Raw genomic sequence first — 27223 nt, forward strand, 5'->3', positions numbered from 1 at the left:
AAAATGTGGGGGAGATTCACAAAGAGTGGACTGCAGCTGGAGTCAGTGCTTCAAGAACCACCATGCACAGACGTATGCAAGACATGGGTTTCAGCTGTCGCATTGCTTGTGTCAAGCCACTCTTGAACAAGAGACAGCGTCAGAAGCATCTCGCCTTTGGACCGCTGCTGAGTGGTCCAAAGTTATGTTCTCTGATGAAAGTAAATTTTGCATTTCCTTTGGAAATCAAGGTCCCAGAGTCTGGAGGGAGAGAGGAGAGTAACAGAATCCACGTTGCGTGAGGTCCAGTGTAAAGTTTCCACAGTCAGTGATGGTTTGGGGTGCCATGTCATCTGCTGGTGTTGGTCCATTGTGTTTTCTGAGGTCCAAGGTCAACGCAGCCGTCTACCAGGAAGTTTTAGAGCACTTCATGCTTCCTGCTGCTGACAAACTTTATGGAGATGCAGATTTCATTTTCCAACAGGACCTGGCCCCTGCACATACTGCCAAAGCTACCAGTACCTGGTTTAAGGAACATGGTATCCCTGTTCTTGATTGGCCAGCAAACTCACCTAACCTTAACCCCATAGAAATTCTATGGGGTATTGTGAAGAGGAAGATGCAATACGCCAGACCCAACAATTCAGAAGAGCTGAAGGCCACTATCAGAGCAACATGGGCTCTCATAACACCTGAGCAGTGCCACAGACTGATCGACTCCATGCCACGCCGCATTGCTGCAGTAATCCAGACCAAAGGAGCCCCAACTAAATATTGAGTGCTGTACATGCTCATACTTTTCATGTTCATACCTTTCAGTTGGCCAACATTTCTAAAAATCCTTTTATTGCATTGGTCTTAATTGATATTCTAATTTTCTGAGATACTGAATTTGGGACTTTCATTAGTTGTCAGTTATAATCATCAACATTAAAAGAAATAAACATTTGAAATACATCAGTCTGTGTGTAATGAATGAATCTAATATACAAGTTTCACTTTTTGAATGGAATTACTGAAATAAATCAACTTTGTCATAATATTCTAATTTTATGACCAGCACCTGTATATATATATATATATATATATATATATATATATACACATACATACATATATATTATCACAAGCGGCTGGGGGACAGACCCAGCCGGGACGCCTAGAAGGACCGGGAGGTGGCGTGTTCGTCCTCCGGGCCACGAGGGGGCATCCACCCTGGAGCTGGAGAGGGCCATGGAAGAGGAGCAAGGAGGCTCAAGCCCATTGGGGCCGGTGGCCACCGCCAGGGGGTGCCCCGAGCCTCATGGAGCCCGGAAAACATTTACTTCCGCCACACCCGGGAAAATGGAGGATGATCCTTCCAGGGACGCCCGGAGTGCTTCCGGGTGCTCTCCTGTCACTTCCACCACACCAGGAAGTGTCGTCAGGCGGAGAACCTGGAGCCCATCTGGGTCATGATAAAAGGGGCTGCTTCCCTACAATCGGGGAGCTAGAGTCGGGAGTGGGAGCAGGACGAGGCTCCCGTGGAGAGAGGAAAGGCGGCCCCCGAACAGTGAGAGAGAAGCCCGAAGGAGAGGTGATTGGTGCTAGGAGTACAGTGTGCTGTGCGGGACTGTTGTGCAGAAAGAAAAATAAATGTGTGACTTTGATAAAGATGTGGTCTCAGTATGGTGTTGTCCAGGCATGTCTTACAATATTATATTATATACAGTATATACTAGACATTAAAAATAAACGTGTGACTTTGATAAAGATGTGGTCTCAGTGTGGTGTTGTCCAGGCATGTCTCACAATATTATATTATATATATACTAGACATTAAGCCCGTTACAATAACGGGCGCTAGAACAGTAGTGCATAAACATTAGTAGGAACAGTCTATATTAAATGGAAAGGGACCTTGACTTCATTCTGTTTCTTGTCTTAATTTTTTTTTGTCAAAAATATTTTTGCAAGAAGCCTAAAGTAAAATAAGAATAAAAATAAAATAGAAATGTATATGACAATACAGTAAGTATAATTAATATTGCCTTAGTGTAAAAGTTTGTAACAATCTGTAATACACAATATCTGAAGAAGATATTTAGGAAAAATTTTCTATTTTTTTACCTCATGAAATTTTTCTATAAAATTTCATTATAGACAACATTTCTTGCAAATATTCTGTCTGAGTTTGGCAAAAGTTTGCCTTGTTCAGGACCATCTACAACCTTGACAACAACATTTTGAAAACTGCTTCCTCTTGATAATGCAACATATAACTGATTGTGGCTGAATACTGGTTCTGGCAAGTAAATGCCATCTATTTGCTCGTATTTTTCTTTGTCTTTCAGCCTTTCTTTTGTTGATGTTTACTTGGTGAGCTGACCGTTCTTCCAGGAGATGTTGCTTATATAGGATTTGATTGTCTGTGTCTTTTGTCCTACTTGACGTGTCCTTTTTTTTGGGTGGCATTTTGTTAGTAGATAGTCACAGTAATAGAGGCTTGTACGTCCATAATATTTTCTGTTACAGTAATACTGGCTTGTATGTGGCTATAATATGCGTCACTGTATTGTGTGCCTTTAATTTTCTCTCGCAGTAACACTGGTTTGTATTTCCGTAAATCTGACATCCTTAGAGTGAACACTTGCACAACTACAAACACTAATCCCACCTCTTTGGGGAAGCTGGTCTTCGCGTCTCAGTACCCGATTGGATTTTTCATGCCTTATGTTTTAGGTCTTACCTCATTTACCGAAATTCGATTGGATCTGCCGCGCGATATTTTATAGGTCCTGCCCTCTCTGTCTTGTGTGACACGTCAGGTGGCCTTTGAAGCATCTGCTTTGAAGCATCGCACCGTGCCCCACGCATGCGCACTTCACCAGAAGACACACACACACGGACACACACAGGGATGTGCATCTCTGCAGCTCACGTTGTGAAGAGGGGGGCTGAACGCACCCCAAGGAGATTAGCTGCTGGAATTTCACACGGTGCACTTCGGTCATATCACCTATGTCCATATATCTGATCTCTTTTCGCTTTTACCTTTTCATCAATATTGCATTAAATTTTGATTCCATATTTGGAATTACATCGTGACAGTGCAATGAGTGAATATCGTTTCTTTCTTGCTCCAAGAAATGTGTCTGACATAACCATGCAGGACTTTTCCAAATCTCTTTGCATAAGCTCTTGTCTTGCAGGGCTTCTGGCCCCAGGCGTGGTTACATCGCTTGGCATGAAGACTCGTATTGTGGGACATGAAAGTGTTTCTGAGATAATCGCGCCTTGTGTCCTTCTAAGATTTTTTTTTTATAATACATATCTGTATATAGATATATATATATATATATATATATATATATAGAGATATATATATATATATATATATATATATATATATATATATATATATATATATATTTATAAATAAATGCAGGCTTCTAACTGCTTCTTTTACCCTTTATTGTACAGCACTTTGGTTCAGTTTTGGCTGTTGTAAATGTGCTTTATAAATAAATTTTGACTTTACCTGCTTTTTTATTAAATGTAGTCTTCTACTTATTTCAGTTAACTAAAAAAAAATATATAAATTCACCTGAAATTGCATTTCAATGTTTTTCACAACTTCAAGGACCAAGTAAACAATGGCAAACAGCTTTATCCAACTGAGCAAGATGCTCGCCAAGGAGGCTTTGGAAATGCTGCAGAGCATGAGCTTTGCCAACTCTGATGCATGCTCTGAATCCCAAGCCAGAATCTGAGTACAGGCAGTCCCCGGGTTACGTATGAGATAGGGACTGTAGGTTTGTACTTAAGTTGAATTTGTATGTAAGTCGGAACAGGTACATTATTTTAATAAATGCTATTGCTGACCGACTGTAACCAAGTGCTCTGCCAATGAATAATGGAGTTTCACCTCTTTCTGACCTTTTTATTATTTCTACTTTATTTTCAATGGTGATGGTTTTTCTCTTCTTTACTGTATCACCAGCACTTGCATCAGATTTGTGTTTCAGAGACATTCTTGAAGGGTGAAGACAAAAGGTTAAGATGAGCTCTTCTGCACAGCACTGTACACGTTATCACAGCAGGAAGGCACCAGTCGTCAACACGTGTGATGTATAGGATGGTCCAGATCTAATTATGCAATTTTCATTACGCTATACAGTAATCCCTCCTCCATCGCGGGGGTTGCGTTCCAGAACCCCCCGCGAAAAGTGAAAATCCGCGAAGTAGAAACCATATGTTCATATGGTTCTTTTTATATATTTTAAGCCCTTACAAACTCTCCCACACTATTATAAACATTTCCCGCACAATTATACAGCATAAACCCTTTGTATTCTCTTAGATATTAGGTAAAATTCGTTGAAATTATGTATGTAAACACAGTTTATATACAGTAAAACCTAAATATTATTTTAAAGATATCGAGCGTCTCCGATATCACATATGTTACAGCCATTACGACAGACAGGCCACCAGCAATAAATACGTACAATGCAAGAAAAATTGTATACAGTAAAATGTGTGTACAGTGACACTAAACTATGTACATGTAATAAGTACTGTACGTAGATAATTAATTATGGTTACTCACCAACAATGACACGACGACTTGTCCGATAACGATGAGTTTAATTTTACTGCACAACAAAGGATAGCGTTACAGCTCTTCTAAAGGAGGCTCTTCAGGCGATTGTGTAGCATCGCCGTTGTTCTTCTTCTGGCAGTCTTCAATCCAAATCCCTAAAGCAGATTCCATCCAGACTACTGCCTTATCACGTCCACTTGCAACTCGTTTTGCGCCCTGGTTAAAGTACACTGCGGCTGTAGATCTTATATGCTTTTCCTCCTTTTTAAATAAAAAGAATCGTGGACTCATGCCATAATGGTGTCCTGCAGCGGTGTAGCTGTTCCCTTCCTTCAACATATCCAAAACTTTTACCTTTTCTGCAATCATTTGCATCTTCTGTTGGCGCTTAGACACGGCCCCTGAAGCAGTAGCAGGAGCACATTAATGCTGAATGAGTGAGATTAGACTTCCTGGTTAATGCAGCACTCCATCGCTGAGCCAATCAGCACAGAGGAACTTTAACTGTGTGCTCTGATTAGGTAGCTGCTCAGTCATTCGCCAATAGCGTCCCTTGTATGAAATCAACTGGGCAGACCAACAGAGGAAGCAAGTACCAGAAGTAAAAAGACCCATTGTCCGCAGAAACCCGCGAAGCAGCGAAAAATCCGCGTTATATATTTAGATATGCTTACATATAAAATCCGCGATAGAGTGAAGCCGCGAAAGTCGAAGCGCGATGTAGCGAGGGATTACTGTAACTTATTCAGTTTATTACATAGAAAATCACCCGAAAAATCCCGGACCATCGAGAAGTGTGTGAACTGACGACATGAAGAATCGTCTTTGCGCCAAACTGGAATCGTCCCTGCATAAATCAAAGTCATCCAGACGATCTGGACCTGCATAATTAGATCTGGACCACCCGGTACTGACAAGAGATAACTTCCTGCTATGTGCGTAACAGTACAAGCAGGCTTGCTATTGAGAATGAATGGGGGCAGCGAGGGGCGGTTCATCACCAGCCCACCTCACAGTCACCTCCACTACAGTTTGCTGCCTGCAGCGTACGCAACACCATCGCACCCATTCAACATGCAGCCATCCGAAGCACACTACAATGCTACCTCCCACCGCCCTGTTCACTCTCAATGGCCTCTGTTCAGCCACAACCGGGTCACCGCTTGCAGCATTACCAGCCGCCCACCTAGAACAAATGAGGCAGCTGTGTGTGGTGGGCGGGCAGTGAAACCCCTTGCCCCTGGAAGCCGCCCGAGGGACACTACACTGAGCGAGTAGCGAAATCGCCCCCCTCCAGTCTCAGTCCAGCCACCGCTTGAAGCGTCCCCAGACCGAAGATGACGGAGCGGCAGTTACTGAGGCACATGCGTCGCAGCTGCGGCCCCGTTAGTATGTTGTAGGTCGGATGTCCATAACCTGGGGACTACCTGTATACAGCAAATAAGGAGTCTGGGAGTGAATTGGAGTTTCATGCAGAGACACCCAAAAATCTTTCTCACAAAAAGACTCAAGCCAACACCAATAAGCCAGAACTGGTTTCTATGGGAAGAACAGAGAAGGCTTGTGACGGCACAGAGTGAACGGAGGAAGTCTTGGGCAAAGTGCATGGTACTGGCTGGCTCATAATGTTTTCACTGAAAAGCCCTGACGATTTACACAAAAGCAAGAATAACCAGTTAACCTGACAGTTTTCTTTGCCTGTTTGACGCGAAAATGCCGAGACACCTTCAACATTGCACTTTGACTGAAGGCTGAAAAAATGATGTAGTGTGGGACATGACTGTTGACAAACTTTTATTGGTATTTGGTATATGTTTGGAATAGATGAAGGATACAGCATGGATATAGAGAAGCTCAGGATTGCCTATTTAAAAGAAACTATGCCACAGAACTGGTGCCAGCAGTCAATGAAGGTTTTTCATTTGAGAGCTAGGAAACATGACAGGAGAGTCTGTGGAGTGACAGATTTGCTGCTGTTATCAGATATTTTGCATGCTTTTATGCAGAAGTGCATTTATGCTATGAGCCTGGATAGAACATAATTGTTGATGAACAATTACTTCCAAAAAAAAAAAAAATTATTTGGTGAAACATTCCACGCAACCAGTAGGGAAATGACTGTCAGAGACTGTGGTGATGCTACTTGCTGAACCTTTAACCAGCAATGGGAGAAATGTCACTGTGAACAATTTGTTTTACAATGTTTTTACCTTGCAAATGAGCTAATTGTGGGATGAAAAAAAACAAGCCTTCCCAGTACATTTAATAAAAACAGATGAGGGCAGCTGCCTTCTGTAAAAGACTACAAGCAAAGAAAACTTTTCTCACTTGCAGAATGAAGCCACAGACGATAACTCAATCAAGGTATGTAGTTTGCTGCTCTGTATTTATTTTTATCTAAACAGCTCACAAAAAAAACAACTCTTGTGTCTATATTTGATTAGTTTCATAGTTGTGTATGGATGTGATTGACCAGATGGCATTGCTGTATACAGTGAAAGGAGGTAGCCGCAGGTGGCCTATTGCTGTGTTTTATAACTTGAACTGGCTGTGATCAACACCCATATTTTATATATAGAATGTATAGGCAAGAAGGAAGTCAGAGGGCAGTTTTTTATGGAATTGGTATAGGAGCTTCACAATAACCAGATTATGGTTTGAGCATCTGCAGCATCAAATGAGAAAGCTGCTTCTCTCAAAGCATCCCTTCAGGTCTCTCTCATTGCCAGCTGAATAACCTAGTGTCCAGGTTGGAAAATGCAACTGTAACAAAAAGAAAGAAAATGGTTTTCCTGAAATAATAGAGGGGTGGGGTCTTCCTTGGAAGTGCAAAAGATTGCTAAAAGTAAAATATCCCTTATAAAAAGTACCAATAAGCACTACTACACATAAATTCACATTTCTTGTGAAAAGCTCACAGATCACATTAACAGACACTGTGTTTCCCTGGAAATTGAGTGTGACCTTTCTCCAAATAGGCAATAGTAACTTGTATTTATATTTGTTACCTACATCAGCAGCAAAAATTAGATTTCAGACTTGTTGGGTTTGTTTAACTTTCACTGTATGAAAGGGCATCAGCATTTCAACAACTGCTCATGATCAAGTAAATGTGCCCTTACTTATAATGCTTGATATAAGCAGTGAAAACGGTCAATATATGACCTGCATAGCCCGCATCAGTTTCACGTGTGAAAAAGAAATCATATAAGATAGCACACTGCTGACGACTTGATCTGCGAGTGAATGCAGCTCAGTTGCTATGTTTTCACAAAGACTACAGAGTTGGCGATATATGCAAATACAAGAAAAAAAAATGTTCTTTGGGTTTATACGCATCTGCCATCAAATTAATGTATGTGATTCAATATGTGTAATTGTGTGTGTACTGTATGTAATTCAAACCCACTGCTCTCCAAAGTAGTTCACGTATGTATTAGTACATGCTCAGATCTCCCCGAACCCCAGTCATTACATATGAAGGAGGAGGATGAAGAAATAAAGACATTACCATTAGTAATTTTATTCCGCTTGAAGCACTGACTTTACATGGTAAATAAGCTGCTTGCCCAAATGACAGCACCTGCCCCAAATGAACTCTAAAAAAAAATGGGACATGAGCTGCCAGGACACTGTAAAACGACACAAAAGATGATTGAGGAAACAGGCAGCAGTTAAGTGCCAAGGCAGTGCAGAACATACAAGCAGCAAAACAAAAGTGAATACACCCATTTTTGGTGTGTGAGTTGTTCACACTGCAAAAAATAATGTGCACTGCATTATACTTAGTCCATCACACTTTGCCATTTACATCATTTCGACTTAATATTACATTTCGATTAAATACTGAAGTGGTTTAATGCTGAATTGGAGAAGGCCACTTGTGTCTCAACGTACTTTTGGTTCATTCTCACTCCCAGAAGCAATGCAAAATTATAGCATGCACACAATAAACAAAAAGAAAACTATAAAAAGTGTTAAAATAATACATGCAGTAGAAATTAATTTTCATGTTATGTGCCCAACATACTGAAATATGCGGTTAAGCTTTTCATTAATAAATATTAAGGCAGTTTTCTGCCCCATGGCTGCACATTCCTGGAAATTTATATAAAATATATATAAACAATACATGATATGTGCAAAGGAATGATTTATTTTTACCTTCACTCAAGCTCTATTAGGCTATCTGTGGCTTTTGGGGTTAGGGCAATAGGGATGTGTTATAAGGATGTTGACATGATGGGCAATTAGTGAGAACAAAATGATTCAGACATCACTTGGCACTGCCTTGCCACTTAAGTACTGAAAAAAATACATGGCACTTCTAGTCATATAATCATTGTATGTCCCAAATGAAACTCGGGTCCTGATGTAAAAATAAAAGTGTAATAATTCTGCTTTTGATTATAATGCATGAGGTCTGGATTGCGAAATACTGGAGAAATGCACCTATGCTGGCAGGATGGGCACATTTGCAGCAAAATCAGCTTGTTTGTTAAATTAAATTGTTACAACATACAGTATGAAATGTTTCTAGAGCTTAATGTTTAATTATCACTTGAGCTTTAAAGGTAATTTTTATCCCTCAAAAACTTACTTGGGAGCAAAGACCTTCCAAACCATTAAATGTCTCTTCAGGATGGCTGCTGCACAGACAGATGCCAAAAGCTGAGAAAAAAATTGAAGGCATTATGTTTAATGTACATGAAATACCTTGTCAAAGTACATTTTCCTCTGAATCTAAAAGAATCTATGCAAATGGAAAATACATATTTTTAATTCATACTCAAATGCTCATTGTAAATCTTTACTGAAGGACAGTTATATCCCAGCTAAGCAATTTAGACATAGTAAATGTGGTTCAACACTCACTCAGAATAGCAGTGTAATAATACTTTTGGATCCTTCAAACATCTGTCTTAAATTTAATTTTCCAGCAGCCCAAGTCATAAATTTTACTAAAAGACGCATGCCAGGCTACACTAAATCTCCTAAGTGACAGAAATTAAAAGCTTTTGCAACAATGACATTAAAACAGCATTTCCACTGTGAGATATGGCCGGCCATTCATCCCGGCCAATACACCCAGGCCGCCAGATGGAGCCCTCCTTGCAGCATGGAGGTGCCCCGAATGCCAGCAGGGAATCATGGACAGTGGAGTTATAATGCACAGCCGTGCTGGATACCATGGGGACCGCCAGGAGTTGCTGCAGGGAGGCCCAGGGATTTATATTTTCCGTATAGCCCGGAAGTATTTCCAACTCACGGGAACAGAAGAAATGATATACTTCTGGGCTGAAGAAAAAGAGAAGTTTTTACCTGACCCGGAAGTGCTGGTCGAGGACTATAAAGGACTGTGGGAGATTCCAGACAGATGAGCTGAGTTGGGAGGCAGGGTGGCTAAGCGTCTGGGAGTGGAGGATTGTTTATTGATTATTGTTCTTGGATTTACTGAGTATTGTGGAGAGGAGGGTGCTTTGTGCACTTATTTATAATAATAAATATTATTATTGGACTTTATCTGGTGTCTGACGTCTGGTCTGAGGGTTCAAGGGGTCGACAGTGCCTCTAATTGTCACACCACACAAAGTATGGTAATGTTAAGTATCACAGAACATACTTGGCCCATCACTTAAGTGCTAAAGAAGAATGTTACCACTGTTAAAAAATCTAACGTTGTACAACACTCAGGATTAATGAACATTGTACAATTATCTAACACACAGTTAAAAAAGATTTGTCAATGGATTACATTTAAAATTTTGAATTATTTTGACAGCTCTGCCTGCGTAGTAGTGAAACAGGACAATGAGGAGGGCCCAACTCGACTCCCTACTCCTGACGTCATGCTTCCATCATCCCTTGGCCCACAGCCTCTGTCTCGGAATGTTCAAGCAAATTATAGAAAAAACCTGATCTAAATCTGTTAAGTAGTTCTATTGTTTGCTAGCCAAACGAAGGTAAAGAATGCCTTGAGGCAGGCGTGTGAGTGAGGAGGGCCCCACTCCCCTTCCCTTGGCCCGCTGCATGTCTCTTGGATTTGTGCAAATAACTTGGTACCACAAGCGAACTATGATACATAGCACAATTACAAGTCACAAAATCAAGCGGAATGTTCAAGCAAATTATAGAAAAAAACCCGATCTAAATCAATTAAGTAGTTCTCTTGTGAAAAGCAGAGACAGACATTATATATATATATATATATATATATATATATATATATATATATATGGAAAGAGGAAGGAGGAAAAGGAAACCTGGTGGTGGAATGAGGAAATACAGGAGAGTATACAGAGAAGAGGATGCCAAAGAAGAGGTGGGATAGTCAGAGAGATGCAGAAAGTAGACAAGAGTACAAGGAGATAAGGCACAAGGTGAAGAGAGAGGTGGCGAAGGCTAAAGAAAAGGTGTATGATGAGTTGTATGAGAGGTTGGACACTAAGGAGGGAGAAAAGGACCTGAACCGATTGGCTAGACAGAGGGACCAAGCTGGGAAAGATGTGCAGCAGGTTAGGGTGACAAAGGATAAAAGATGGAAACATACTCACAAGCGTGGAGAGTGTGTTGAGCAGATGGAAAGAGTACTTTGAGAGGTTGATGAATGAAGAGAACGATAGAGAGAAGTGGTTGGATGATGTGGAGATAATGAATCAGGAAGTGCAACGGATTAGCAAGGAGGAAGTAAGGACAGCTATGAAGAGGATGAAAAACAGAAAGGCCATTTGTCCAGATGACATACCTATGGAAGCATGGAGGTGTTTAGGAGAGATGGCAGTGGATTTTTTAACCAGACTGTTTAATGGAATCTTGGAAAGTGAGAGGATGCCTGAGGAGTGGAGAAGAAGTGTACTGGTGCCGATATTTAAGAATAAGGGGGATGTGCAGGACTGCAGTAACTACAGGGGAACAAAATTGATGAGCCACAGCATGAAGTTATGGGAAAGAGTAGTGGAAGACAGGTTAAGAAGTGAGGTGATGATTAGTGAGCAGCAGTATGGTTTCATGCCAAGAAAGAGCACCACAAAGGCAATGTTTGCTCTGAGGATGTTGATGGAGAAGTTTAGAGAAGGCCAGAAGGAGTTGCATTGCGTCTTTATGGACCTGGAGAAAGCATATCACAGGGTGCCTCGAGAGGAACTGTGGTTATGTATGAAGAAGGCAGAGAAGTACGTAAGAGTTGTACAGGATATGTATGAGGGAAGTGCGACAGTGGTGAGGTCTACAGTAGGAGTGACGGATGCATTCAAGTTGGAGGTGGGATTACATCAGGGATCGGCTCTGAGCCATTTCTTATTTGCAATGGTGATGGACAGGTTGACAGGCAGGATTATTAGACAGGAGTCCCTGTGGACTATGATGTTTGCTGATGACATTGTGATCTGTAGCGATAATAGGGAGCAGGTTGAGGAGACCCTGGAGAGGTGGAGATATGCTGTAGAGAGGACAGGAATGAAGGTCAGTAGGAACAAGACAGAATACATGTCTGTAAATGAGGGGGAGGTCAGTGGAATGGTATGCAGGGAGTAGAGTTGGCGAAGGTGGATGAGTTTAAATACTTGGGATCAACAGTACAGAGTAATGGGGATTGTGGAAGAGAGGTGAAAAAGAGTGCAGGCAGGGTGGAATGGGTGGAGAAGAGTGTCAGGAGTGATTTGTGACAGACGGGTATCAGCAAGAGTGAAAGGGAAAGTCTACAGGACGGTAGTGAGACCAGCTATGTTATATGGGTTGGAGACGGTGGCACTGACCAGAAAGCAGGAGACAAAGCTGGAGGTAGCAGAGTTAAAAATGCTAAGATTTACATTGGGCGTGACAAGGATGGATAGGATTAGAAATGAGTACATTAGAGGGTCAGCTCAAGTTGGACGGTTGGGAGACAAAGTCAGAGAGGCGAGATTGTGTTGGTTTGGACATGTGCAGAGGAGAGATGCTGGGTATATTGGGAGAAGGATGCTAAGGATTGAGCTGCCAGAGAAGAGGAAAAGAAGAAGGCCTAAGCAAAGGTTTATGGATGTGGTGAGAGAGGACATGCAGGTGATGGGTGTAACAGAGCAAGATGCAGAAGACAGAAAGATATGGAAAAAGATGATCCGCTGTGGCAACCCCTAATGGGAAGAAGAAGAAGATATATATTTATATATTAGTGCTGGCTGGTATACCAGTTCATACTGAAAACCGTTTTTTATTTTTGTTATGATATGGATTTGTCTCATACTGCAACACCTGTTTAAATTGCCTAAACAACATTCGGAACGTGGCGCTGCGGGAAACTGTTTAAGGGGGACCTTTTTCACTGCTATACCGCTAAACACATAGTACATGCGGTAGTGGAAGAATTGCGCAGTGAAAATGGACAGAGAACATTCTGAAACTGAAGCTGTAGCAGATGATAAAGTTGAAAATGATGACACAGAAGAACTTTTGCTGGAAAAGGGAGTCACGTCTGTTGTCTGGAGATACTTTGGATTTAAAAGGTCGGATATGGACCATTATGTTCAAATGTATGAATACTGTTTCTATACTACTGGATAATACTGCAAGCCAAGTTGTACTTGTTTTGTTTTTTTTCAATACTGTGTAATGTACCTGGGTACTGTGTAATAGTGTGACGACATGTTGACTTTATTCTCGACATTTCTACTTTATTCTCGCCGTTTGTCGAGATTAAAGTCAACATGTCGACTTTATTCTCGTAATTTATTACTAAAGTAGAGCATCGTAAACTAAACTTCATTGTAAAATGAATATTTAATATACTAGATTTTCTCAAACCCTGTCATAAGTTATGTAGCACATTACATGCTTTGTGTTAAGTGTTCCGGGAGCCTTATTAATTGCTACTGCTTCTTAAACTGACTTCCTCTTGCACTGAGAGGAGGCGCAGTTAGCACACAGAATACATTAATTTCATGATATTCCTGCTCCCTGACCATTTAGAATGCTAAAATAAATACTTGATATAATTTTCATGATGAAATGCATTAAAGCATGTACAGTATTAATCATGTGGGGGCACGGTGGCGTGGAGGTTGCACTGCTGCCTTGCAGCAATGGGGTCTCGGGTGTTCCCCGCTTTGAATTTGCATGTTTTTCTGGTGGGTTTACTTGGCGTGCTTCAGTTTCCTTTCAAAGTCATGTAGGATGTGGGGTTTTGTTTATGCTGTGTATGCTAGTGCTAGTGTATGTATTGCTTGTATTCACCCTGCTATGTGCTGGCACCACGTTCAGGATTTGCTCCTGCCTCACACACAATGCTTACTTGGATGGGCGCAACCCTGAATGGATGGCATAATTAAACATGTATAACGAAGATTTTTTTTGGTACATCAGACAGAGACAGCACGCATGCAATAAAGAAAGCTCGCTCAGAAGAACATGCACTGAATTCTGTGTTTGTGTCTCCGACCACCAGATCACAAACCCAATATTTACACAATATTTAAGTTAAACCTGCACGATACCCATTCATACATCCAGTTTTTTGGAGCCTCGTCACACCTGCCATAAAGTTCTCTACACTGAACGTACACCTGGGTACCCCTTACTGCGAGGGAGCAGCACTACCGTGCATGTTTAATACCTGCTTTAATGCATTTCATCATGAAAATTTATCTTAGCATTCTACATTTTCAGAGACCAGGAATATCATGAAGTGAATGTATTCTGTGCGGCGATCACTGCCGGCGCCTCCTCTTAGTGTAGAGGAAGTTAGTTTAAGAAGTGCATACAGCGATTAACAACTGGGTCGGGGAACACTTAATACAAAACATTTAATGTGCTACATTAACTTATGACTGGATTTGAGAAAATCTAGTAAATTAAACATTGATTTTAGGATGAAGTTTAGTTTACGACATTCTACTTTAAAGACAAAATAAACTATGAGAATTAAGTGGAAAAGTCGACTTTGATCTCAACATATAGTTTTTTTTTTTCTTCACTGTGGCCCTAATACGCTTCCGTAGGGCTATACCACAAATAGCATTATAAATGCAAGTTGCACTTTTATTATTTATGTATGTAGCTTAGCTTGAAGCAAGGTTCATATCAATGTAGTTTGCATTAATGATGGTTCAGCTGGTAAAGATGTCATCACCAAGTTGCACTTGTTTTATTTTATTTTAATTTGGTGAATACTGTGTAATGCACCTGGGCTTGAAGTTTTGAAGGAATAGTATTATTACTGGAAGTTGCACTATTATTTATTGTATTGTTATTAGTTTAAATATGCAGTTTAATGATGGTAAAGTTGTTTAAAAAGTCACTTTAACGTGTCAGTGGACAGAGATTGTTAACATTAACAAAGTGTAGTTGGTTTACAAAAAATATTACTATTTATTCCTTTTCTAAGACATGTTCAGTGCAATACAACTTTTGACAAGCACCTCTGGATGTCTGTCTAAGTCGAAATGCCTCTTTGGATGGCTGAACATATGTTGTCAAAATTTTAGTTTAAGTTGTTTGCAAAATTTGTTCAATAAAAAGGTTCTATATTTTGACTGCAACTGTCATGCAATATGATTCCTTCTCTTCATTAGTGCCACCCCCTTGAAAACTATCACTTTATGGGGCCATGCAAACTTGTATTAATACTTGTGTGCACATTAAAATGTTTTTTTGTACAATGTACAATTCTCATGACAGTGGAATAGGTTATTCTTAACCACATTTTCCACTGCAATTACTGGCTAACATCCACTCATGCATGGGAAAAAAATACCGTCCAATACCATGAAACCGGTATAAATTTGAAAAATACCGTGATATAGAATTTTGGTCATACTGCCCAGCACATATAAATTTATTATATATATATATATATATATATATATATATATATATATATATATATATATCTACAAATACACATAGAGTATATACATATACCACACACACAGATAAAATTCCGCTACAACGAATATCTTTACAACGAAATTTTCATTACAACAAAGTATTTTTATAGTCCCGACAATTTCCCCATCTCTTATATATATTTCTCTTCTGGTTCGTCCTGTTTCCACTTCAAAACCGGTCCCGCCCACACGCAGCCGACTCTCGATTCCTATTCGTCCTCTTCCAAACCCTTCCCCACGCTGCCTGCGGCCTCTCATATACTTTGCTATTTTCATTATACTGCGACGTTTGTTTCCTAAGCCTTTGTTATAAAATGAACAACAGTATCTTCTCTGTCGACGGGTTTTTGTACAACGTCATCTCTATTCCGGGATCCGGCAAACTACCTGTTCCTATCACTATACTGGCCTGCTGAGCGTGATACATCCAAAAAGTACTCAAGGTGCTGCCACGACGGTAAAGTAGCTTTACCACCTTTGCGGGAGCCACCTGTGTCTTTGCAACAGCTTCTTACACAGCAAACATCAGAAGGTAAAAATTATCATGAACACATTTGAGAATACAACTCTTCTCTAGCGTTTGCTTCCATGGGTGCACAGATAACTCAACCTCCTGGCCACGGACCATACTGTTTTAAAATACACAGGCAAATTTATCACCAAATCTCTCCACTATACGCTAACACTTCTACCTCTCCAGGATATGGACAGTTGTATGTTTCTGACACAGCGCAAGCTACTCAAGTACGCTTACAAAATAAAGCAAACTCTGCATGCTGCGACAATACAACAATACAAAGGACTATTAGACGCACTGCAAGCAAAGGCTGAAAATAACAACGTACGTGTAGGCAAAATGATCATATTACCGTCCACATTTCCAGGAAGTCCAAGTTACATGCAACAAAACTATCAGGATGCCATGGCCATAGTATGTAAATTCGGAAAGCCTGATTTATTTATCACTTTCACATGTAATCCTGCTTGGCCGGAAATTCTACAGGCACTGTCGGATACCCAAAGACCAGAGCACAGACCTGATATTATAGTACGAGTAGATCTTTCGACTCATTATCTGTCGTCTCCAACAAAACAACTACTCACAACTGTGTCTTTCAAGAAGTACTTATTTCTTCTTGATTTCTGAATTGTTTTCTCACCATTTTCCGTTCCTGTTCTTACACTGCCATATGCTACGGCGGGCGTTGGCTAGTATGACATATGTCTATAGAAATCTTGTTACTATGAAATACACTCAGTAGATACTTTCATTACAATGAAGTTCCCAAAAGACCTAGAAATGCCTGAATGAATCATCCACAGACCAGTTAGTTCTGTGGTCGTAGCTCAGTACTGCACAATGATCCCCAAACAGAAACACTCATTTTTTCTTTCTTTCTTCGAACTTTCCTCATACTGTTTATTTTTTTTTTTGCTGTTTTTATTTTTCAGTGGTTTTCAGTCATACCTTTTGTTTACTGCTCGTCACCAATTGAAAAACATCCATTGGAATTTAACTCATTGTCACCCTCCATATAGAAACGGCAGACACGAAAAACAGTTCGCATTGGAGAAAAAAAAAACGTTACTAGTGAATTTGGAATTTCGCCATCAACACTGTCAACTTTCTTCAAAGACCGAGCAAAAAAAAAAAAAGACAAAAAATGTCGGGTTGCAAAATTATGCGAACTACTGCATTTGAAGATGTCGAAAAAGCAGTTTTTATATGGTTCAGTGATGTTCGTTCAAGAAACATTCCTATTAATGCGGCACTCATTCAAGAAAATGTGAGGTTTCTAAATTCTCTTGGGACCTCCCCTAACTGGAAAAGACACCGAAGAGTGTCCCGAAGTGCGATCACCGCGTCTGTGGAAGACTGTTTATCCATTGCCAGGGGAACAGCAGGCTCACAGTTCTACTGTGACTCTTCACCGAAGCAAACAGAAAAGATCTCGATGGGTGATGCACGGAACATTGTAAATGTGTAAATGCAGGGAACAGTATTACTTAGCCATTAACCTGGCCATGACCCTGCCTGACTGCTGTGTCTGTGTATAGGAGAGTGGCAGATCACGCTACAATAAATAACCGTGCTGTTCCTGTTTTAAAGCTGAATAAAGCTGGTTTTGCTAAAGTATTGAGACACAGCCTCGTGTTTTGGGGTGCAAGACAGGGACTTATATCGTGACCACAATTTTTTAGAATTTGCTTCTGTGGCACTTCACTGCAGCACTGTGAGCCTGCTGTTTCCCTGTCCCGGCAAAGGACAAACAATCTACCACAGACGCAGCAATCGCGCTTCGGGACGCACTTCAGCGTGTCATTCCTGTTGGGTGGGGTTTGGGGAGGATCCCAAAAGAGCGGCCGCTGAAAAACATCCCCACAGCATGATGCTGCCACCACCATGCTTCACTGTAGGGATGGTATTGGCCTGGTGATTTGCAGTGCCTGGTTTCCTCCAAACGGCTCCAGAGCGCTCTTGACCTCAGACTGGGGCGACGGTTCATCTTTCAGCAGGACAACGACCCTACGCACACAGCCGAGATATCAAAGGAGTGGCTTCAGGACAACTCTGTGAATGTCCTTGAGTGGCCCAGCCAGAGCCCAGACTTGAATCCGATTGAACATCTCTGGAGAGATCTTAAAATGGCTGTGCACCGACGCTTCCCATCCAACCTGATGAAGCTTGAGAGGTGCTGCAAAGAGGAATGGGCGAAACTGGCCAAGGATAGGTGTGCCAAGCTTGTGGAATCATATTCAAAACAGACTTGAGGCTGTAATTGCTGCCAAAGGTGCATCGACAAAGTATTGAGCAAAGGCTGTGAATCTTCAAACCTAACTCATTGGAAAGGTGAGGGAAATTTACATAACGAAAATAACTGTCAATCAATGTACAAGCATAGTTCATAAACAAAGCATTTCAACATTAAGTTTGAGGGGAAAAGACTACTTGACTTTAAAACAAGATTAATGATCATTAGTATTATCTAAAATACTTAATTAACATGAAATGTTTACAAAACCAGTAAAGGGGACAGCAAACTGGTCAGCTCTTACCTGTGCCCCATGGATGAAAAGGTAGCGTGCCATCAACTGCAGTAGCGCACGGGAAAAATATTCTGGATTGTCCCTTAGCTTCATCTCCATCACAGGAATATTATCCGACTTTAACTCTCCCAGCTTTGAACCACTTTTTGCTGTATTTGAAGGCTCACAGATTAAAGGCCAGAACAATAGTAAAGGGCAGCTTACTGTAAGCAGAAACCATAAACAATCATATGTTAAGCTTAGAACCCTTAAAAACACAAAACATAGCTTTTTCACTGATTTCCTTTATAGGACTTAGACAAAGTAATATCCCAAAGCAGACATACATACCTGCTAAAAGGATACAACTAGAGAAGGTATTCAGCAGGACTAGCAGGGCTGGCAATACTTGATTAGAGTGGCCTTCACTGAAGCCAATAAATGCAGCATTCCACTGAATTGATGGAAAGGTTGGCAGATGACCAGTAGCATAGAAAAACTGAGTAGAAGCTAATGCCCACATCAGAACAACACACCAGGGAACTGAAAATTTGTCTGTAAATAAAACATAAAAGTCTGAACAGCTCAAACACATATGAACAGGTCAATCTTTTTCACATATCAAATCTTTCCAACAACCTATTGGAGAACTGCTAAACTCAACTAAATCAGGTTCCACTTGTGTATAACTGAATTAGTCAGTGATGTGGGAAATACCTTTTTTAAGGAGCAATTTCTGACAATACTGACTGAAATCCAGAGACATATCAACAAACAGGAGCATTTTGCAAAATATACAAAATAACATTTTACCTTATCAAATTAGTGAAATTGACCTATTTAAGTTTCAATAGTGGAAATAATTACAAAATAAGTACTTTATAGATGAAATTTGTAAAATTAAAATAGCAAAACACAAACAATAAAATTATAAATTAAGTACTGTATAAATTGAATTTCCTTTCTTTATTATCAAAAATTGCTAAAATATAAACAATAAGCAATAAATTGATTCAATCAAAAGAAAACATGATTATATAAGTCATGAGTAGTCAAAGTGTTTAAGATTGAAGGCCAATTTGCCGAAGTCAAAAATAAAGGACACCTTAAACTAATAGCCACTTGTTAACATAATTTCATGTTACAATTACCACATTTTTACTAAACGTGTTTACCCAAAAAATATGAAAATTATAATCTACATTTCTGTTTTCATTTACCAGACTTCAGACAATGATTAATAATAACCCACCGGCCATAAAACTAGAATAGCATCAAGGAGGTTGACATGGCGGATGCAGCACCTGTGCACATCACAAGTATAAAATGATTATAGTGGTAAGAGGTAGGTTCTCCAAGCTGATATAAAACTGAATTTAAAAGAGAGATTTGCATATAAACTAGAAGAGAGACTGATTCTGAAGAAATGTCAAGTGACAGAAAGAGAAGGGATGATCATACACAACAAGCAAAAAAGGTGACAGAAAAAAGTGTACTGAAATAAAAATTGTTGCTGTAGTTTGGTCAGATATATAAAATAATTTATATTGAATGTGTTACTGCAATCTGTGAGCTAGCTTTTTAAATGTAGTTTAATAGCAAACATTTTCCTTCAAAACAAAATATAAATAAAATGTGCCCAGCAATTAATTAAATTAATTGTTTTCAGTGACCCTAATTGTTTTTAAAGCAAACAGATTCAGTTGACATACAAGATTACATTTGACCTTAATACATAATGAACGAGTAGGCAGTAGAATCACCATTGTAAATGGAGGCTTAAATGGAAGATGATTAGAAAGAAATGACGTCTGAAAGTTAATTGGGCTTAATGGAGGGTCAGCTAGATGACAAAAAGAAAGAGAACTAATAGATTTTCTGTAAATAGTTAATAAAAGATAATGGTGAATGTAAAGAAAAAGCTAATACTAATTACTAACTGGTCAACTATGCTCTGTTAATAGTTAAAAAGAGCTAAGGGGTAACATCTTACTGCAAGATGATGTAATGTTAGCAAATAAGAGTACAAAAGAGCATGCATGCAGCTCAGCCACCCATTGAAGCCTTTCCTGTTGACGAATGGAGACATCCTTTACTGCCTGAGGCTAGGACAATGCTTCTGTCTCCTCTGAAAACAGACAAGTGGCTGTTTAAGACCCCTGTGAAACACTGTAAGACAAGTGTACTGTCATTGGTTTCCTAAGGTGTTTGTTTATAGGAGTAAATTCAGAATTTAAAAGCAAGTCAAACATATTCTCTTTTATACCATTACTAGCTGACTACCCAGTGGCTTCGCTCACTGAGTGCATAGGAAAAAAATAAAATGTAGTCTATAAGTTATTAAACAGTAAAACATTAACATTTTAAGAAGTAAAAGTACACTGAGCAGTACTGGAGTGGTTTCGGGTAAACTACATTTTAAAGGCGGTATAACACAACAGGTAAGTAGTACTAACAGCAGCTAAAATGTATTTGGATCATCTCTCGGTAGTAGATCCCTTTTGAAAGGCGCTACACGACCGCTGTGGTATAGAAATTACATTTTCTATGTGATCGTCCAAATTTCTGCCTGACAACCTTGCACTATGTGCCTGTGATTTAAGAGAAAGATAATTCTGATAAATGTGGACGCTGCCCTTCCTTGCTTAACGGGCAGAAGGTCCAAACAATTCCCAAGTCCAACACTTTAAATGAAGAGGTCTGTACATCTTCTTAGATGTAAACTCTCCATCTTCTTAAAATAATTGATCACAAAAGGAACCTTGAATGTTGCAGGGTTTTAGTGACCTGAACTCACCTTAAGGGACAGTAAGTAGTTGTGCAGGGCAATTTACAAACAGAGTCCTGCTTCAATGGCGCCGATTACAGTCATTCGCAAAGATTTCCACTCTCCCAGGAGCCGACGGGGCACTTGAAGTGTCACAAACAGTGCGAAAAGAGAGGACGCTGCCAGAAACTGCGAAGCTCTCGACCCAGCACAGCAGCCCGACATTCCGCGCCTTCCAGCATCCACTTTGTTCTCACGACCCCTCGCTGCTGAAGGCGGTCTCGTCTTCACATTGTTTACAGCTCGGCGCAGTTAAAAAGTAGAAAGACGCAAAGCTGTTTTCCTCATTTCTTCTACTATCAAGTACTGCCAACTAAAAAAAAAGTTAAAATGTGGCAGTTTCCACGACAGTCACGTGGGCGAATAAATAAAACTTCTCTGTCAGAACGTGCTTGGCGGCGGACAGCTCTGAGCTGTAGTCCAGAGAGCAGGGCTGGGAGAGGGTGACATGGGGCGCACTTCTATGGGATAGATCGGCGTGTTTGTGTTTACTTCTTTTTATTATCAGTAAAATAACTCTCACACAAATAATAACAATTCGTAAAGACAATATAAAAATGGCGTCCACAAATGAAGTGATTAGTTCCTGTATTATAATATGTTCTGTGGTCATACGTAATTTCCATATCGCGTGGCCATACATAATTTCCGTTTCAAACACGAAAAGTTCTTTATATATATAGATTTACTTGTGTTAATATCTCTACTCTAGTTACTGACAGTGATATATTGTCCATGAATACGACTACAATTTTAAAAGAAAACATTCTCAGGGAGTATTCACACTCTGTTGGATAAACATGGTATGTGATGTAGCCTGTGCATATAAAACCAGTATCACAATAGCATATAACTTACTAAAAAGAACAATGGTAAAGTAGAATGGTGTTAGGATTGAGCTCAGAGGTGAAGGAGTTATGTGTATCATTTTCCTGTTGTTCATTAATATTTTTCTCACTTGTTCTCGTTTATTACTTCTTCTGGCTCATAATGAATCCTCTACACATGCTCACACAAGGCAAAGTTAATGAAAAACCATAGTTAAGCTGGATATTGTGGTTGATAGAGGTCATATTGGACCTGTCCCCTGTGGTGGATTCAGTAGCTTGGATCTTATGTAACTGTGTAATTAATATAAATAAACACCAAAGTTAGCGAATAATGAACTAACATCTACGATCAATTTAAAAGTTTTAAAAGAATTCAGTTTTTTTTTCTCCAAATGGGCTTCTTTCACATTAATGTCAGCTATCAACATAAATAAGAAATCAATGTAAGTGCAATTCTTTTTATTTAGTTTATAAAGTTGCATTTTTCTGTTCATCAAGGTGTGGGAAAGGGATATTTCACTGACTGGCAAAAGAACACTATCCTCTTGATTATGAGACAGCAGTACTTACCTCTGCACCAGCTAAGAGGACATGTATACTTTGTGTTGATTGATATTTGGGCTTTGAGTTTTGCACATTAACAGCAACATGTAAACTGAGTAATTTATTTTTCTTCGGTTATATTCTTGAATAAAAGTGCACTCGTTTTGTTATACCTTTTGTGAAAGTATTTATTTGATATTTGAACTTCAGTGTTTAGATATTATACACGGCAGCATTTTGTCATTATTACTATAAGATGAAAAAAGATTCTGTTTTAGTTATATGTTCAACATTTCTTGCTTCGCATTTCCCGTCATCCTACATTTACACAGATCATTGTGCACACGGAACACAAATGAAATGAATACATTCGAAAATAATTAGATTTTATTTACCCTATACAATTCTAGACACCTATCTCCCAAATAAAAAACTTTAGCTCTGATAATTTTGTCCGACTTCAGTTGCCTCGGTGGGGGATGAGTGAGCAGACTGCCTGCTTCCAGGGATGATTAACACACTTGCAAAACAAAGATGCTGATGAGGAGGTGCGATGGAATTTAAGTTGGCCCAGCATTTTGGATCTTTTTGTAGGCTTCATAGATTCTAATGTTAAAAGGAACCAGTGCCCCATGCAGGATACAGATGGTAATTATGAAGTAGAAATCATATTGGATATATTTTCAACTAAGTCAACAGAGGGCTGTCATAGTTGCTTCTTTTTATTAATTACACAGGTATATACTGAAAAAATGTTTTGATTATTTCAGGTGATTTTTTTATATACCTTAAACATTTTTTATGTAACTTTTTCATTTTTAACTTAAAACACATTTTAAGCTGTCAGTTATAGCTTTTTTATTGTTTTCTTGCTATAATTAATTAAATATCACTATTCTATTCTAATGATAATTAATTTGAATTTAATATATTCTCAAACTAAAATCTATCTTTAAAGCAAAGCAGTTATTTTATTTGATAAGATCAGAGTATAGCTAGAAAGTGGTAAGTCATAGCAGCAAACAGCAGAATGAGAAGCTATTAGAGGCATGTCTTGATCATCTCCTACCAATTATACACTTCACTGGAGTGTAGTAAATGCATCAGTGTGACTCTGTCAGTTATCAGCACACTTGTAAATGGTTAGTGAAGAGTTTATTTTATTTATGTTGTATTGTTAATTCATATTATGGCCTCCAGAGGTTGTGCTGATATTTTAGTCTTTGGAAGGTTTGTACTAAAGAAACAGAGATAGAACATAACGTATTAAAAAAAAAGATTACTATTCCTACTTCAGAAAAAAAATTGGTTACCAGGACAAAGAGTTGGCCCCACGAAGTGTCTGCTCTATTTGCTTTGAGGAACCAAGTCAGTAAACAAAACATAAGATCAAGGTGGTTGCTTTTGGTATTCCAATTGTATGGCGGAAACCCAAAAAGCATAGTGACAATTGATATTTGTATTGCTGCAAAATTCAAGCATGTAACAAAAAGAATTAGAAGGAAATTGATTTTCCATCAAAATACGACCTGTACCACATGGATTTAATGTACCAATCCCATTTCATCCCCATTTTGTAGAAACTCACATAGAGAGTTCACTCAGGATGAACGTAATGATTCAGTACAAGATCTAGTAACCCCCAAAGATGCTGCTTGGTGTTCAAATTAAAATATACAAAATTATTGCTGTACAGTACTTTGAAACACAACCTTCTCTTTGAACCAAACTTTGACAAATGACAGGACACCATTCAGTCCATCAAGCTGGTTTTTTAACTAAAACCTAAGATGTCTCAATATCTCACCCAGATTTTTCTTAAAAGTTGCCAAGATTTCTGCTTCAACTACATGTCTTGGTAGTTTGCTCCAGAGTCCCACAACTCTTTGCATAAAGAAGGGCTTCCTGGTTTCAGTTTTAAATGCATTTCCCCTTAATTTCCACTGATGTCGTCAAGTATGTTACTCACCCTTATGCTGAAAGAATGTTTCTGGATCTACTTTATCAATGCCTTTGATGATTGTTAAACACCTGGATTAGGTCCCCATGCAGTCTCCTTTGCTCGAGACTAAATAGTTTTAAAAACAGAAGAAGAGTTTCCAGAACATTTCAAGAACGATGGATCCTTGGTTTACTGCACTGACGTAAGTGACTTATTGTAGAACCCTGGCACAGAATGTAGACTATTTATAAATTCATCTAAAAAATCCTAAAAAGATTAATTCTTTATAGTGGTAATAAATATGCATTGTTACCTGTTACTCATCCTGTGCTTTTGAATGTAACATATGAGAACTTTTAAATCTTCTAAAAAATATACTTACAACAAACATTGTTTAAAGTTGCAGACCTGTGTTATTGGTGTTAGGTTTTTGAAAGCTATTAAGGTATGTCTTAAGTCTAAAATCAATATTTTGAAACTTCATGTTTCACCCTGAAAGTTTAGTGCACTTGAAAAGGGATGTCCTATACAACTTACCTTTTTTTATATCTATCGACACAACAGAATCATGTTAGACAGACTGATCTAATACAGATAAGAATTTTTAAATGCATATTATAGAAAAGTTTTTACAATATTTTTAGCATAAGCAAGTTTCCACTGAGAATTTTTGGCTATTTTGTCTGTTCTGTAAGTATCCATGCTGATTCAGTTCTACTTTTCCAAGATTGAAAAAAAAAAAAAAAAAAAGACGCTTTAGTTGCACCCGGAACTGCACCTTCTAACAATGGAACAGGCCAGTCCCACTCTTCTGCTTCATTGCATAGCTACAGCTAAAGTGAGCCCCAAGATTGGAACTCTGGGAGTGCAAAGATATATACAATGTCATTTGGCTATTGGCTTTGTTGGTGGCTATCATTCTGCATCTGAGGCACAATGGTTATCACTACCACCTGACAGCAATAATCAGTCCAGATGTCAGATACATCACTATCCCTCAGGGATAATTAAAATATCACTGCACCATTATAATCCACTCACAACTAGTTCAGTTCGTCCTTCCACACTGACTTCAATGCATTTTGTGCAGTTCAGTGAAGTTACCGAATATTAATTAACTAGCTGTGCTACCCGTCTAAGACAGGTTGTAATCTAAGCAAGTAGACCTCAGCATATTCAGTATTAAACTTTGCAGTACATTACCGTCTATTTGAATATATTGTTTAATGGATGTAGTGATAAAATGCATTGTATTTTTCATTCCAGCAGATGTTGCATCACAATCAATAGCACTGCTTTTATGAACCCCATACCAAATGTCATATAGCAGAAACATAGCAACTGGATGGACCCACAGACATTTGTCCTTTTATAAAAGTGGATTACTAACATTGCCAAGTGCAAAACTTATCAGTTAAGCAATTGACTAACATCAATCAATCAGTACTTTTTCTCACATCCATAAACCATTTCCTAATTGGTGTCCCTAGATGGGCAAAAATAGAAAACCCTCATTTTGACACATAGGCAGTAAATCTAAATCTGATGGCACTGACATTCTCAGTTTCTAAGGTTGCTTTAAATGACTTCTCCATGAGGTGTTGCATTTCTATTTCTCCGCAATCTGACCATCTTTCTTATCACCTCAAGCAAAATGATTGCCACAACCTTACTTCCAACTTCGTATTCAATGGACTTCTGGCTATGAGGCAGCTTGCCCACTTCTGGATCAAATTCTGGGGTCAGGGCATCCAGAGATGCAAAGTTACAATTTATCTAGTGGTTCCCGTTGTTCCTGATCCTTTGCTTTCAGCTGCACCTGTACTCTGTTAAAGGGAGAGCACAGTGTTACACACATCCTCCTGTAACAATGTGACCCTACAGTCCTAGATGTGATGATACCCCTGGTATTTATTCACTGTTACTCACTGTGTTGTGCTTGCATTCAGGCTGAAATTCCTCTCTATTGTTGTGCTATTTGCCTGGACTGATGCCCTTCTGAGGCACATACCACAGCTAGTGAAGCTTATCACCCTCTTCCTGAAAGCCATCTTTTGACAATGGCTTGCCTTTGGATACTTCTGCCAGTTTAAAAATTCTATAATTTGCCAGTAATTAATTATATATTTTTAGTATTTAAATAATGACACATGTGCTGTAAATGCTTTAGCTGATGCTAATAAATTTTATTCAACCATATGCTACTGTGAGCTGGGGGGCTGACTGCACCCCTACAGGTTAAAAAAAAAAAGATGTTGAAAGACTACCTTCACATTGCTCCCTTGCTTGCTGGGCTTACTTGCGGCTGATCTATTGCACAATCCGCGCGGTATTTCACAGACTTAAAAGTCCGAATAGCACTTGTTGATTTTTGATTGTTTGCCTTTCTCTCTCTGTCCTTCCCTGCTCCTGATGCGCACTCCTTTGAAGAGGAAGATATGTTTGCATTCTTTTAATTGTGAGACGGAACTGTCATCTCCGTCTTGTCAAGGAGCACGTTTAGATAGATAGATAGATAGATAGATAGATAGATAGATAGATAGATAGATAGATAGATAGATAGAAAAAGAGACATGTTTGTTTGCAGTATTTGAATAAAGTTCCTGTCTCTACAACCTCCTGCGTTTCTGT

The 27223-nt window shown here is 39.2% G+C and overlaps 1 protein-coding gene across 2 annotated transcripts in view; it reads right to left on the minus strand.

The window, feature by feature from the left end:
* Positions 1 to 27223, minus strand: part of pigo (phosphatidylinositol glycan anchor biosynthesis, class O) — a 278331-nt gene that overhangs the window by 22370 nt on the left and 228738 nt on the right. For both annotated transcript variants that reach the window (XR_007935452.1, XM_051930081.1), the window contains exons 9-11: positions 18802 to 19005; positions 18481 to 18674; positions 9165 to 9235 (exon numbers count right to left, since the gene is read on the minus strand). Coding sequence is in view for 1 of the 2 variants with exons in the window: in XM_051930081.1 (XP_051786041.1) it covers positions 9165 to 9235; positions 18481 to 18674; positions 18802 to 19005 (469 nt within the window). In the remaining variant the exon portion in view is untranslated. The remainder of the gene's footprint in view (positions 1 to 9164; positions 9236 to 18480; positions 18675 to 18801; positions 19006 to 27223) is intronic.

Source organism: Erpetoichthys calabaricus, chromosome 7, assembly GCF_900747795.2.
Source record: "Erpetoichthys calabaricus chromosome 7, fErpCal1.3, whole genome shotgun sequence".
NCBI classification, from domain to species: domain Eukaryota; kingdom Metazoa; phylum Chordata; class Cladistia; order Polypteriformes; family Polypteridae; genus Erpetoichthys; species Erpetoichthys calabaricus.